This window comes from Rhinopithecus bieti, unplaced genomic scaffold (genome assembly GCF_001698545.2).
Source record: "Rhinopithecus bieti isolate Rb0 unplaced genomic scaffold, ASM169854v2 scaffold_13351, whole genome shotgun sequence".
NCBI lineage: Eukaryota > Metazoa > Chordata > Mammalia > Primates > Cercopithecidae > Rhinopithecus > Rhinopithecus bieti.
Window position 1 is genome coordinate 1,736,909 of NW_016807514.1, and position 15,235 is coordinate 1,752,143.

Here is a 15,235-nt window from a genome sequence, read left to right on the forward strand (position 1 = left end):
CTCTCCTCTCTCCTCTCTCTCTCCTCTCTCCTCTCTCTTCTCTCTCTCTCTCTCTCTCTCTCTCTCGCTATTATGTCTTTCTTTTAATTATAAAGGGCCAGTATGCAAGAGACAACCCCTCATACAGGCCACCATCTGTTGGCAGGAACACGATGTGCTCTGGCCGGGGTGGCCTCAGTTAACCAGTCTCCCGACTGCCAGTCAGTTGGAAAATCTCTTCAACTTTCTCACTGGCCCTGCAGTGTTTGTCAAAGGCAAATACTGACTGGGGCACAGCAGTGTTTAAGTTGGGAATCTGTGGTATGGGCAAGAATGCAAAGTTTCCTCCAATCCACAATCCTCAAGTTCTCTGTGTGTGTCTTACCACCAGCCAGTCAGCCAGCCAGCCAATGTCCCCTGGGTATCACCAGCCTCCGTTAACAAAACATGGACCCTGCCCTCCGGGAACTTACATTTCACGTGGGGGGCTAGTCACGCACAAACCGGCACAGACCTCACACACCTGCCACCAGAGGGAGCCTCACTGGGCCCTGACCTGGCCGGGCAGGGGCACAGCTCATTAGGAATGAGAACCAAGCAGACACTGGGAACCCAGGAAGCCGGGGAGCAGAGGTGGCTTCGGCCGAGCCTGGTTTTCTGCTCCCTCCAGGGTCTCCTGCAATTCCACATGGCAGCTTGAGGTAGAGCAGGGAGAGAATTCAAGATTGGCTCCTCTGCCCACGCCAACACCTCCCACCTCGTCAGGAGCGGTAGCCTGTCCAGACAGGGCTCCACTGCACATTCAGCCCTGACTAGGAGGCCTTGTTTCCCCGGGGTGGGCCTGAAAGGGGCCTGAATCCTGGAGGATGAGGGAGGGAGACGGGGCCCCAGCCACTTCCTCCCAGGATCCTCGCCTGACACCCCCAGCCCTGTGCTGTTGCCCACGTGGGCTCTCCCCCGTGGCTCTCATCACATTGCAAATGTACAATTCTGTGTGATGATTCCACGCCTGGGCTCGTGCCTGGCCCAGTCCCCAGCACACGGTGGAACCTGATACGTTGAGTGAATCAGTGGATGTGCTATGCTCTGGGATAGAGGGGGAGAAACAGGCCAGGCCCACCACAGGGTCCTGGTGGAAGAGAGCAGAACACTACAAAAGCAGTAACTGGATGATTGAATCTGGGGGGCAGGGGGACATCCGGGAAGGGCCCCCTGAGGACAGGAGATTTAAGCCAAGTTGAGGTTTGAGAATGGATTAGCCAGGCAAAACGTGGGTTGGGGGGCTGGGGAAAGAAGGTTTTCAGGCAGAGGAAAGTGGGGAAGAAGCTTTGCAGCGGTCAGGGGCTCAGGGAGGCAATGTGGACAGCAGAGGGGCAGGGGAGCAGGTGCTGGGACTCTGTGCGTCTGTGCGTCTGGACTCCCCGGGGCAGGGAGCGGCAACAGTGAGCAAGCTCAGGAGCCCTTCTGCACACTCATTCAACAAACACCTGCTGGGCACCAGAGTGTGCCAGGCACCGTGCCAGGACTTACAGGCCACTCTAAGGCTATGGCTCTGGATCCCGGAAGCAAGGATCACCCCAACAGCTGTGGGCCACCCAGGCCAGAGGAAAAGGTGAGACCAGCCGTGGGGCTTCAAAGTCTAGAACTAACAGCAACCGGCATCTGATACCATGTGGGCAGGGCGAGAGAGACGTTCACAAATGGCCTGGGTGTCCAGGCCTTAGCAGCTGGGAGGCCAGAAACCATCCTCATCCCAGAGCCGGGGAGGGGATAGACCACAGTGGTGAAGTGAAGGAGAGTGCCCTTTGGGATGTTAAAGTCCACATGGCTCGGAGCCCAGAGCCCCCTTCGGGCGGGTGAGGCCAGGCAGTGAGGCGTTTACATTAACTGGCACCAACCACAAACAAGACAGGCAAACACCAGCCAAGCCCCAGTGGATGAGAACTCTGAGCTCCCAAGGACTGGGAAATAAAACCACTGAACCAAGCTTATTATGAAACCAATCTCTGGGAAAATGGGACAGGCTAGGTGTTTAACAAAGTATCGCTCGCTCTCATTTTTTTCTGAACAGCTGGCAGCGATTATATTAAGTTTCCGTTTCAAATGGATTTCCTGCCAGTTACACATTTGTCTCCTCCCCTGCTGTACATGGGAAAAAACACGGGAGAATCGCGGGGCTGGGCTGGGAAGAGAGAGGGTACAACAGCCAGGTAGGAGCGTGTGGGAGTGTGCACACACCAGGGCTGCAAGCATCTTCGCTCACTGCCGAAAGCAAAACCCCATGTGCAGTCTAATTTCAGGGCTCCACCTAATTACCAAACGTCACGCTTCTAAAGAGAGTGGAGGCTGCATAGAGCTCAAGCTGGCAGGATCCTTAAATACTCTCTCTTCTCAGGCACTAAAAGGAGGCATCAGCTGCATGTCTGGGCTTTGAGGGAGTCACACCGTAAGAGCAGGCACACTGATGCTTTTCAAAGAGATTATTACTCACACCCTGCCTTGGAACAGTGCACAGAAGGACCCCAAGCAGGCCAGGATTCACAACGCAACGCAGTTCACTTTTCAACCTTTGTAGTTTAAGTGGAAAACCTAATGCTTCTAACAAAACTGCCTGATTTAAATGTTCTTACTTGCAAAAAACTAACAATGATTTTAAAAGGAAATACGACTCTCATTTATTTGCAAAGCACAATACCGGCTGCTGGATGCGCCCTGTGCCCGAGCACCTGGGAGCCCGCCCTGGACTGGGCAGCCACGTGCAGGCGGAGAGGGGCGGGGCCAGGTGTCCTCGGCCACTGACGTGGTTTCCACCTGCGCCCTTTTCTGAAGACACACATCCTAGGGCCCAGAGAACTCAAGGGCTGGAACGTTTCAGGCAAGGCTGGATTTCATTTCTATGTTAAAATTATTAAGAACAGAAAAGTGGGCCGGGTGCGGTGGCTCACGCCTGTAATCCTAGCACTTTGGGAGGCCAAGGTGGGCGGAATATTTGAGGTCAGGAGTTCAAGACCAGCCTGACCAATGTGGTGAAACCCCATCTCTACTAAAAATACAAAACTTAGCCAGGCGTGGTGGCGCGTGCCTGAAATCCCAGCCACTCATGAGGCTGAGGCAGGAGAATCGCTTGCACCCAGGAGGCGGAGGTTGCAGTGAGCTGATATTACGCCACTGCACTCCGGCCTGGGCGACAAAGCGAGACTCCGTCTCAAAAAAAAAACAAACAAAAAACAGAACAGTGGTCCTCAGCTTTATAAACACCTCCCTTACTGATGTGAAGGCCAGGATGTCAAACAGCGGCCGAGGAGGACGCATCACAGCAGCCCGGGCCTGCTAAGGGAGCGTCTGCTGGAGGCGTGGCCGCTGTGTCTCCACCCAGACCTGATAGGGCGTGGCCATTGGAGGAGGCGTGGCCGCTGCCGATGCGCGCTAGGGGCGTGGCCATCGGAGGAGGCGTGGCCGCTGCGAATCCACTTTTGCCCCGGAGAGTAACGGGACAGCGGAGGGGTCAGTTCCCGCCTTGCACGTGATAGGGGATGAGAACCGGACCCCCAGCCTGACGCCGGACCCTGGCCTCCTGGGCCCACCGACGGCCTCCACTAAGGCCCGCTCCCGCCTGCGACGTGGGGGACAGCAGAGGCCACCCCAACCCAAAGCGGCACCTCGCAGGGCAGCCCAGCCTGCGACAAGCGCGCAAAGTTCCTCAGCGGGACCGCAGCAAGGGCAGGCCTAGGGGTCCCTCGCGCTGCTCAACGCCGCTCACTGGCGCTCAGAAACCAGCGCTCTGCGGCACTGGAGAAAGCACTTCCCGCCCTCCTACAGGCTCTTGGCCAGGGACTGCCAGGGGAGGCGCCCCTCACGGACGCCCCGCCCGCCCCTCTCAAACATGGCGGCCACAGGCGCACCAGGGAAGAGCCCCTCACAAACATGGCCGTCCGCCGCTCTCAAACATGGCGGCCAAAGAGGCTTCAAGGGAAGCAACCCTCACGAACGTCGTTGCCTGCCCGTCTCAAACATAGCGGCCACAGGCGCACCAAGAGAAGCGCCCCTTACAAACATGGCCGTCTGCCCCTCTCAAACATGATGGCCAAAAAAGCTTCAACGCAAGTGCCCCTAAAGAACATTATGGCCCACCCCTCTCAAAACATGGCGGCCACAGGTGCACCAAGGGAAGCGCCGTTCACGAACATGGTCGTCCGCCCCTTTCAAATATGGCAAACACAGAAGCTACAAAAAAAGCACCCCCCGCAAACATAACCTCCCAGGCCTGCCATGGGCGTGGGAAACATAGCAGCTACAGGGGTGCCAAGGGACGCGCCCTCACGAACGCGGCCTGCCACAGGACGACTTACTGCTCCAGTGTCCCACCACTGGCCCAAAGCCCGCGAGCTGCGCCCGTCGCTTACGTAAAAGCCGCCACTGTGGGGTCACATGACGAGGGCGCTGCGCTGTGATTGGCTCTGCTGACGTCGGACGCCGCCGCGGCGCGCTCTGCAGACTCCGGGTCGCCGCTCCGCCAGGACGCGTTGGTCCGGGGCGCGCGGTTCTTGGCTGCGGCGCTCACACTCATGAGGAGCCGGAAGGTGAGGGCTGGTGCTCGGCAGCAGCTGCGCTGGACAGGGCGGGGACTCCGGGCCACCTGCTGTCTGGAGAGCCGGGGCGGGGTCACGAGGGGCCTGTGACCTAGGAACGGCCTCCGCTTGGGCCTCGCCCCGGGGAGAAGCTGGGGGCTCCAGGCCACGCTCCCAGACCACGCCCCCGGGAGAAGGGAGGGGCTCCAGGGCAACCTCCCGGGAGAAGGAGGGCTCTCAGGTCACGCCCCTGGGACAGGGGGGCTCCGGGCCATGCCCCCGGAGAGAGGGCGCTCCCAGGCCACACCCCCAGGAGAAGGGGAGCTCCCAGGCCACGCACCCGGGAGAATGGGGACCCCGGGCCACGCCCTAGGGAGAAGTGGAGCTCACAGGTCACGTCCCCGGGAAAAGGAGCCTCCCAGGTTATCGCCCCCCGCAGAAGGGGGGCTCCGGGCCATGCCCCCGGGAGAAAGGGAGCTCCCAGTCCACGCTGCTGGGAGAAGGGGGCTCCGGTCCACGCCCTCGGGAGAAGTGGAGCTCACAGGTCACGTCCCGGGGAGAAGGGGGCCTCCCAGGTCACGCCCCCTTGAAGGGAGGTTTCAGGCTACTTTCCCAGGAAGGTGGGGTGCCCTCTCCAGAAGTGGTTTCAACTCCTGGTAGTGCTGGATGCTGCGGAGCTGAGTTTGTGCCCCCTCAACTGCTGCCACTCCAATGGAGGTCACACAGCGTGTGACCTCAGGTTGGCCCCATGTACTTAATGTGCTAAAAATGGGGTAATATGGGATCCACCCAGAGGGTGGTGAGGGTTGAAGGGGGGTGCCAGTGTCTGGCAAGGGGCAAGTGCTTACCGCTTGGGTTTACCAGTTAAAAGTGAAAGACCCTTTTCACAGTGCACCTGGTGCGAGTCCACGTCCACCTGGGAGGCTCTGAGCTGCTTGGAGGCTCTCCTGGTTTGTTCAAATGGGGTGATCACTTGTGAATTCCAACTCCTTTTACTATTTTTATGTTTGAACCAAAACGTGTCTCCTGTAGGCAGCATACAGTTGGATCTTTTTTCAAACCCAGTCTTAGTTTCTGCCTGTTGATTGAATTGTTTAGCCCGTGCACATTTAATATTATCGATATACTGTAGTTAGGTTTACGTATGCCATTTTACTTTTTCTTCACTTTATACAAGTCTGTCTTTTTCTTCCCCTGTTCCTTCTTTAAGTGGATTAAAGTGAATATTTGCTAATGTAGCATTTTAACTTAATGATTTTTTTCACTCCGTTTTTTGAGTTTTTTCCAGTGCTTGCTCTATGTTTCACCGTATACATCTTAATCTTCATATTCTGCATATACAGCTTAAGCTTCAGATTTGCACTAGGTTAATTCCAAGTGATACGGAAATGTTACTCTCATACGGTTATTTTTGTGGTATTTTGTTATATGTATTACATCTGATAATGTTACAAACTCAACAATACAGTGTGATCATTATTACTTTCTGTCTGTGGTCATTTCCTCAACCAGTAGGGCTTTGCCTTCACCCACTTTCTTTGTTTTGTTATTGGCAAATATAGTACACGTCTGTATATATTATATACATGTTATTGTATACAACTGCTTTTCAAATTATGAGGAGGTAGAAAAATAGGCATTTTAACTATCTTTTTAAGATCATAATTACCTTTACTGGTGCTGTTTGTGTGGGCTTGTGTGGGTTTGAATTACTGTCTGGGGTCACTTGCTTTCAGCCTGATGAACTTCTTTTAGTATTTCTTGTAAAGTGAATTTTTATTTTTTTTTTTTTGTTTTGAGACCAGAGTCTCGCTCTATTGCCCAGGCTGGAGTGCAGAGGTGTGATCTCAGCCAACTGCAGCCTCCACCTCCCAGGTCCCAGTAATTCTCACCTCAGCCTCTGGAACTGCTGGAATTACAGGAACCCGCCCCTACGCCCGGCTAATTTTTGTATTTTTACTGGAGATGGGGTTTCACCATGTTGACCAGGCTGGTCTAAAACTCCTGACCTCAGGTGATCCACCACCTCAGCCTCCCAAACTGCTGAGATTACAGGCATAAGCCACCACGCCCAGCCCATTTTTGAAGTATAGCTTTGCTGGATATAGGATTCTTGGTTAACAGGTTTGTTTGAGTACTTTGATATGTTTAAATATTCTCCATTGTTTCAGTCAGTGGTTCATTTATTGAGGTTCCTTCCCTTCTAAGTGGCTTTCTTCTTGTGGCTTTCAAGATTTTGTTCTCTTGTGGCTTTCAAGATTTTGCCTTTGATCTTTGTATTTTTTACAGTGATGTGTCTGTGGATCTCTTTCCATGTATCCTATTTGGAGTTCAGTTCATTAAGATTCCTGGATACGGGGTCAGGTACAGTGGCTCACACCTGTAATCCCAGCACTTTGGGAGACCGAGGCGGGCAGATCACGAGGTCAGGAGATCAAGACCATCCTGGCTAACGTGGTGAAACCCTGTCTCTACTAAAAATACAAAAAAGTATCCAGGCGTGGTGGTATACACCTGTAGTCCCAGCTACTCAGGAGGCTGAGGCAGGAGAATGGCGTGAACCTGGGAGGCGGAACTTGGAGTGAGCCGAGATGGCACCACTGCACTCCAGCCTGGGCGACAGAGCGAGACTCCGTCTAAAAAAAACAACAAAACAAAACAAAACAAACAAAATTAAGATTCCTGGATATGTAGGTTAATGTTTTTCTATAAATTTGAGAAGTTCTCAGCTGTTATTTCTTCAAATATTTTTTCTGCTCCTTTGTCTTTACATTTTTGTGGTTCTTATTATGTGTGTGTGAGTGCAGTTAATGGTGTCCAGTGTTTCTCTGCGGCTTGCTTTATTTTTCTTCAGTCTTTTTTTCTGTGTTCTTCAGCGTGCATAATCTATCCATCTACTTTCAAGTTTGCTTATCCTGCCAGTGCATATCTACTATTGAGCCCTTCTAGTGAATTTTGTTATTTCAGGTTTTATACTAAACTCCAGAATTTCCATTTGGTTTTTAAGTAATTTCTCTTAATTGATAGTCTCTTTGATGCAACATTATCTTACCTTTCTTCTTTATTCATGATCTTGATCTTGTTTATCATGGCTACCTTGGTCCTTTATATATGTATAAATCTAACATCTGGTCGCTCTCACAGACAGCTTCTGTGGCCTGCTTTTATTCCAGTGTATGAGTTTACTTTTCTGTTTCTTTGAGTGCTTCATAATTTTTTGTTGGAATTATGTCTTCATAATTTTTTTGACATTTTAGATAATATATTTTAGCAATTCTGGGTACTGTCTCCAACCCTGGGGCTTGTCATTGTTAATATGCTTATTTGTTTAGCAACTGATAGAGGCTGCCCTGCCACAGTGTTCAGCCTCTGATATTGCTGGTGGGGGGTGGCACCCGGATTTGGGTGTGCCCACAGCCACCCTGGATGACAGTGGTTTTAGTGGGGTCCTTTTCCTCTTTCCCTGACCACATCCGGCTGTTACACTTCACTAATGCCAGCTGATTGTGCTATTCTCAGCAACAGCCTAGGCATAAGTTGCTTTGCAAACTAATCCAATCAAATTGTGGCTTCTTTGAAGGGATATTTTCTAAGGTCAGTGTTTGATTAGTTTGTTCTAGGCCCAAGAGGGCTCCTCCCAGCCATGGTAGTCTCTGGTTCTCTTCTGCAAACTAGTTGGCCTACAACTTGGCCTATTGCTTGATTCTCCACTGCCCTCACCCCTTCATCACAGCCTCCACTGTTCTTGAGCAAGCTCCCTTAGGCTTGAACTTCTCCACATTCCATTGCAGTGAATTTGGTGCCTTTGGGGAGACTTAAGAACTGTCTGTTTAGTTGCCTGCCTCTCACCCCAGGCAGAGCCTCTGAGCCAGGGCCATGCAGCTGAGGACAGTAATAGGCCTCTCTCTGAATGGGGGTTGGGGGAGCCAGCAGCAGCCTGACATCCCCCAAGTTTGCCTCCCCCGGCCTGGAACCACCTCACATCTAGGACAAGGTGGATCGGGCCCCAGTCTTCTTGGTTCACTGGGCGGAGCCTCCTGCAGAGGCTCAAACCCTGCTTGTAGAACGGAGCCCAGGGGAAGCCTGCATTCTATAAACAGGGTCTGAGTAGAAAGGAGTCCCCTCTTCTCAGTCCTACTCACTCAGGACCTAGGCTCAGCCACAGGTGGGATGAGAGCAGAGAGGGAAGCACTGCTGGCCTGCCTCTCCTAGGAAGAAACCCCACTGCCTGGGAGCTGGGGAGGTGGCCCTGTGTCCTTGACTGCAGCAGGATGGCGCTTAAATGCCACAGACTCTCCATGTCCTTACCGAATGTATGCAGGTGTTCCGGAGCCAGTGTTTCTTCGTTTGCTGGGTTCCCGTAGGACCATTTCCAAAGGCTCTCTAAAAGGCTGTTGGGGGACTGCTCATCACTTTCTCTGAGTAGGAGGTCAGTGAGGCTCCTCAGGCCATCGTGCCGAAGTCAGTCGCGGCCAGCCCTTTGGGGAAACCGTGTTTGTGCTTCTGACATACCAGTTATTAAACAATCTACTGGAATCAGGAGAATGTCAATGATGAGAAAGTCTTTCCTTTTTTGGACTGCGGGAGCAATCCAAGCTGCCCAGCTGCAGAGCAGGAATCTGCAAGTGAGACTGTGACCAATCTTGACATTCTGGAGTTGACACCTTAGAGGTGGTTAATCCGTGATGAAACTGAAGCTAAGCTGCTCTCGTATTTTGACTCCTGTCAGTCCGGAGGGGACAGCAGATGGCCTGCTCAGGTGTCCGTAACAGCCGTGCTTCTGGGCCCACCACATCGTCTGGCTTTTCTCTGCGGAAGGGGCCGAAAGGTCCACCTGATGAACCTGTTGCACGCAGAAAGTTCAGAACCACTGCTGCCAAGATGCTGACAGAAACCTTGAGAAGCACCTGCTGTGGGAAAAGACCCGCAGGCCTAGAACACAGAGCGGGTGACGGCCTCTTCATTTCAGTCCTCGCCTCAGGCAGCTTTGGGGGGTCGTATCTAGGGTGAGCTGTTGTGATGGAACAGAGATTTGGAGGCCAGGCATCACTTGTGTAACCTTGTAAGCTCCTCACCCAAGTCGTCGTCATCTGAAATGGGCGTGCCACTCCTTTAAAGCTGCTCAGGCACCGAGGTGGGCTCCCCACACGGCATACTCCGCGCAGAGCAGCCAAGTGCCCGGAGGAGCACTTACAGCAGGGAGGAGAGGAGGCTCAGTGGCTTTCTAGGACAGAGATGTCTTTTCCCTACAATGGTGTTTTAGGGAGATGGGCTTACTTAGGACCCAGTGGGAGGATTTTGATGAGAGATGTTTATGGCAACTCTTAGCAAGTTCTGTAACCTCTGTTGCCTCAGTCCCCTTGGTGTAACTGTAACCATGACGTCTGCAGGGCTCTCAGCAAAGCCCTGCCCTTGTGAGAGGATGGAGGCCCAGCCCCCTGTGTGCTGTCATAGCGGGCACTTCACCCAGCCTTTGGGTACCTGGTGTGTCCTGTGTCCAGCTGGCAGGTGTCCTGGCCTCTGGTGGGCTGCTGCCTGCTCTTCTCCCTCCTGTTTCAGACGCACACTCTGACTGCTACAGTGTCACGAGGCCTTGGAGCTGCCACCCCATAGGGCTTCTGGAGCTGTCTTGGGCTATGGAGTGCATGGCAGAGACAGATTATTTCTATTTTTTTTCCTTTATTTCTCTTATCTGCTGTTGGGGAGGGCACTCTTCATCCGCCCCCTTCTGGGTTGCAGTTCTAGGACCTGTTGGCAGCAGCTCCTGGGCCTTCCCTGGCCACGTCAGCCTGCATGGCTCCTGTTCATTGCTTCTACCACTCACACTCATTCCTTTCGCGTTTTCTAAGTGCAGTGTGATATTCTGGACTGGATTCTGGAACAGAAGAACAATTCATGGAGAAATTGATAAAATACAAATAAAATCTGTAGTTTAGTGAAGAGTACTGTGCTGTCGCTTAGTTTTTGATGTTGGCAATGTCCTGTAGTTGTTTAACATCAGTGGAAGCTGAGTGAAGGCTACGTGGCAACTCTCTGTACTATTTTACTGTTATTGTTTTTCACAGACACGGTCTTACTCTGTCACCTGAGTGGAGTGCAATGGTGCAGTCAGAGCTCACTGCAGCCTCGAACTCCTGGGATCAAGCGAGCCTCTCACCTCAGCCTCTCATGTAGCTGGAACTAGAGGTGCACACCACCACACCTGGCTAATTTTTTTTTTTTTTTTTTTTAAAGATGGGATCTCGCTGTGTTGCCCAGGCAGGTCTTGAACTCCTGGGCTCAAGCAATCCTCCTACCTCAGCCTCCCAAGTAGCTGGGATTACAGGTATGAGCTATCACACCACTTTCTTTGTACTATTTTTTGCAACTTTTCTGAAAACCGAAAACTATTCTTCAATATTTATTTTAAATGTTATGTCTTTAATTAATGTATTTCTTGTTATTAGAAGAGTTTGCTTTGCATTCAGGATAAAAGAGAGGTGCACCAGTTTGTTAATGTTAAGATTTGTGAGACAGTAGCTAGCTGCTTTCAACTAATAGAATAGAACTCTAATTTGAGGGAGAGAAACTTTGGTTTCCTCATGTTACCTTTTTCTAAGGACTTTGACAATGTATAAAAGTTGGAGATCTTCTAAGGAAGGCATGTGCTGCTTATTCTAAATGCTTCGACGTTGACTTAATTCCCGCTAATGGACAAATGGTGGTTACTAGAAACATACAAGATAAAGGGGACAGATTGTCCCAAGCCCCTGAGATCACGGAAAGAGTAAATCCTGTATCCTAATCCCAGGCACAGTTTGGTTTGGATTTACACATTCGGGCCACAGCTATCTCCCCAAAGATGATAAAATCCTGGAGCGGGAGGGGCTGTCTTCGGGTGTTCTTTAGGTGGGAAGTTCTCGTCTGCGCGGTCCCGCCGCCTTCCCGGGATCGCTCTCTGAGTGGCTCTCAATCTGTCAGCTCACAGGTGCAGTGCGGTCTTCGGCGCGCTTGAAAGCACGAAGTTGTTCGGCAGCCGGGTTGGCCTCTGCCCAGGAAGCCGCTGGTTCCACGTCTGCCAAGACAGCATGTCTGGTGAGCCCTGTTACCATGGAAAACGCCAGGATCCTGACTCGAGGGTCCATTTTTATACAAGATTGCCACTCCAAGATGTGTTGCTTTAGAAAAATATCAAATGTTACTTGTCTGCCAGAGGGGGACTATTTCAGATGAAAAGGTGACAGCATTGTAATTGCCTTCAGAGAAAGACACACATGGCAGGCCGGGGCTGACTTTCCTAGCACCTGCCCAGCCATTGTGTGTCTAGACCTGGGCTCTGATCCTAGCACCTGCCCACCCGTGTGTGTGTCTAGACCTGGCTCTGATCCTAGCACCTGCGCACCCATGTGTGTGTCTAGACCCGGGCTCTGATGCTAGCACCTGCCCACCCGTGTGTGTGTCTAGACCCGGGCTCTGATCCAGCACCTGCGCACCCGTGTGTGTGTCTAGACCCGGGCTCTGATGCTAGCACCTGCCCACCCGTGCGTGTGTCTAGACCTGGGCTCTGATCCAGCACCTGCCCACCCGTGTGCGTGTCTAGACCCGGGCTCTGAGGCCACTTGTGCTCATTGCTCTGTTCTTAGGTGGGCTGTCGAGTCATGCTGGCCCATTGCCATGCAGCCTTACCCCCAGAGGCTTGAAGAGAAAGGCAGAGTGGGTGGGGAAAGGAATCTCATGCCGTCTGCCGTTCACCCTAGCCCAGCCCTCACTCACTTCCGAGGAGTGAGTGCCTGAACTTCCCAGTGAAGTAGAGCCGCTTCCGGAGCCCACAGCTGAGGGGCTGGGACCTGGCCATATGCCAGCATGTAGCACCGAGCTTTGCTCATAATGAGGTGCTTGGTAAAATTTTGTCAAAGTCAATTTAACAAATATTTCTTGAGCACCTACTGTGTGCCAAGCACTAATCAGTGAATAAAGCAAAGACCCCTTCCTTCACAGAGCTTATGCCCTAGCAGAAATGAATGAAAGCTGGGTTCTTTTATTGTCATTGTATAACATATAAATGTGTGCTTCAGAATTCGCCTCAGGAGCTGTACCACCACTAGGGAAAACAAAGTGTAGGAGTGATGTGGGGTGTGTCTAAATTCAGTCTCACTTGTATTTTGTCCCTTGGTGGCAGAACAGTGAAATGGCGATCTGTGAAAGTTGTGGTCACAGCATCTTCATCATTTCAGATGTGAGAAGAAATACTAGCCTCTGGATTGAGGCCTATTTTATTTGCTAGATGTGTCTGGTTCCCCTTACATTTTTTTTTTTTTCTTGACAGACTTCCTCATCCCACAAAGCCACAGACAGGCGAACGTCCAAGAAGTTCAAATGTGACAAAGGTCATCTTGTGAAGTCAGAATTACAGAAGCTTGTCCCTAAGAATGACAGCGCTTCTTTGCCAAAAGTGACACCTGAGGCCCCTTGTAAAAATGAGTTTGCTGAAAGCAGTGCCTTGCTTCCAGGCAGCGAGGCTGGCGTTTCCGTGCAGCAGGGGGCTGCAAGTCTTCCCCTCGGTGGCTGCAGAGTTGTGAGTGACTCTTGCTTAGCAAAGACTAAAGATGGCCTGTCCGTGCCGAAGCACAGTGCCAGGTCCGGAGCAGAAGAATCCAGTAGCAGCTCCACTGTGCAGAAGCAGAACGACCCAGGGCTAGAGACAGAGGATGTGCAGAAGCCACCACTTCAGATGGACAACAGTGTCTTTCTGGATGACGACAGCAATCAGCCAATGCCCGTGAGCCGGTTCTTTGGAAACGTTGAGCTCATGCAGGTAAGGGCGGCGCCTTCCTCCTCCCGTGGGTACTCACGCAGCCAGCCGCACTTTCAAGTCACACACTCCCCACTCAGTGCAGGTAAATAATGCCTCGACACAACATTAAACATAAATTAATCATTTTAACCCACGAGGAGAAAATGAAAACATTGGCTAATTGGGGGCCCTCCCTCCATCTCCCGAGCTGAGAAAGGCAGCGGTGGGAGGGGTCCCTCCCGCAGCCACAGGTGTGTTTCCATGAAATCAGGTTTGTGGTTTTTTTGAACATCCACCCCACGCTCGCTGTTGCTTTCTTTTGTTTTGAACCCAGCATCTTTCCTCCTTTTTACCCGATCAGCCCAGTAGGGAGGAAGCTCTCACCTAGAGGTGAATGCTGGGACTCAGGCGTTTTCACGCATCTGAAGGGGAAGAGCGCTCTGCGAGCCCCAGAGCTGCTGGATGGGGCACATTGCAGATGCGGGTGCAGATGTGTGTTGCTCGTGACTGAAGCCATGTTTTCTTCTCTAAGGACCTCCCACCTGCGTCTTCATCATGTCCTTCAATGAGCAGACGAGAGTTCAGAAAAATGCATTTCAGAGCCAAAGATGATGATGATGATGAGGATGATGATGCAGAAATGTAGAGACCATACAAAATGATGTCCGTGCCCTATTTCATACCATTAACAATTTGACAGTTTAGCACATTACAAGATTTATATAAAATGTATCTCCAAGAGAATGTCTTAATCAGACTTCAGAACTGACCCATCAAAGTCAATAAAGCACCAAATGCCTGTGGAGCGTACACTCATGGGAGCTCAGACTCAGACAGTCTTTGAGGTTGCAGAGCCGCCGCGCCGCTGTGCCGCGCCAATGTCCTTTCTTTTTTTTTTTTTTTTTTTTCCTTCTTGAAGACAGAGCTTCTTTCTTGTCACCCAGGCTGGAGTGCAATGGCGCCATCTCGGCTCACTGCAACCTCCACCTCCCAGGTTCAAGTGATTCTCTTGCCTCAGCCTCCTGAGTAGCTGGGATTACAGGCGTGCGCCACCATGCCCAGCTAGTTTTTGTATTATTAGTAGACACGGGGGTTTCACCATGTGGCCAGGCTGGTCTCAAACTGCTGACCTCAGGTGATCCGCCCGCCTCAGCCTCCCAAAGTGCTGGGATGACAGGTGTGAGCCACCATGCCCGGCCAGTGTCCTTTCTTGTACACGTACATACGTGATGATGGCTTGAGTCAGCTGCAGGGCAGTGGGCTCAGTGAGAGGGATTTTTGTAAAGACAGCTCTTCACTTCAGCTCAGTAGCTTTGGTCATAGGCAAGTTTGTTTTCCATTATCATAATTTGATCATACTTGTGATGAATTCAATGCTAGTTCTTAAAGAACTCTTATTTCTGTGTGCGGAGCTAATGTTTACTTTGGAAATTTTGCAAAATACACGTAAGAAAGAAATAAAATATATTTTGAAAATATTTTGAAAGCAGTCATATGTTCTAAAACTGGATTCCTTTCTCAATGCCTGGGAGCCGAGTGGAGGAAGCGCATCCTGCCTTAGTCTCCTGCTCCCAAATGTTCGTAAGGCTGGGTCCATCTTTTTTTTTTTTGAGACTGAGTCTCACTGTGTTGCCCAGGCTGGAGTGCAGTGGCGCAATCTCGGCTCACTGTAAACTCTGCCTCCCGGGTTCAAGCGATTCTCCAGCCTCAGCCTCTCAAGTAGCTGGGATTACAGGCATGCACAACCATGCCTGGCTAATTTTTCATATTTTTAGTAGAGACGGGGTTTCACCATGTTGGCCAGGCTGGTCTCGAACTCCTGACCTCAGGTGATCCGCCCGCCTTGGCCTCCCACAGTGTTCACTGACAGGCATGAGCCACTGCGCCCACACGGGTCCATCTTTTAGACCCGTTC

At 51.6% G+C, this 15,235-nt stretch overlaps 1 protein-coding gene and 1 long non-coding RNA gene across 2 annotated transcripts in view; one reads left to right on the top strand and one right to left on the bottom strand.

Annotated features, from left to right (window-relative positions):
• LOC108536008 (uncharacterized) overlaps positions 1-4,389 on the bottom strand; it is a 29,238-nt gene extending 24,849 nt beyond the window's left edge. Inside the window, exon 1 of the long non-coding RNA XR_001887394.1 lies at positions 4,329-4,389. This is a non-coding gene — a long non-coding RNA (uncharacterized LOC108536008). The remainder of the gene's footprint in view (positions 1-4,328) is intronic.
• A 53-nt stretch (positions 4,390-4,442) lies between these two features.
• On the top strand, positions 4,443-14,798 carry CUNH1orf174 (chromosome unknown C1orf174 homolog). Its single transcript, XM_017882433.1, has 4 exons — positions 4,443-4,559; positions 11,508-11,621; positions 12,853-13,341; positions 13,853-14,798. Exons 1-4 carry the CDS (start codon positions 4,545-4,547, stop codon positions 13,964-13,966), a joined length of 732 nt encoding a protein of 243 aa, XP_017737922.1. The 5' UTR covers positions 4,443-4,544; the 3' UTR covers positions 13,967-14,798.
• The last annotated feature ends 437 nt before the right edge of the window (positions 14,799-15,235 follow it).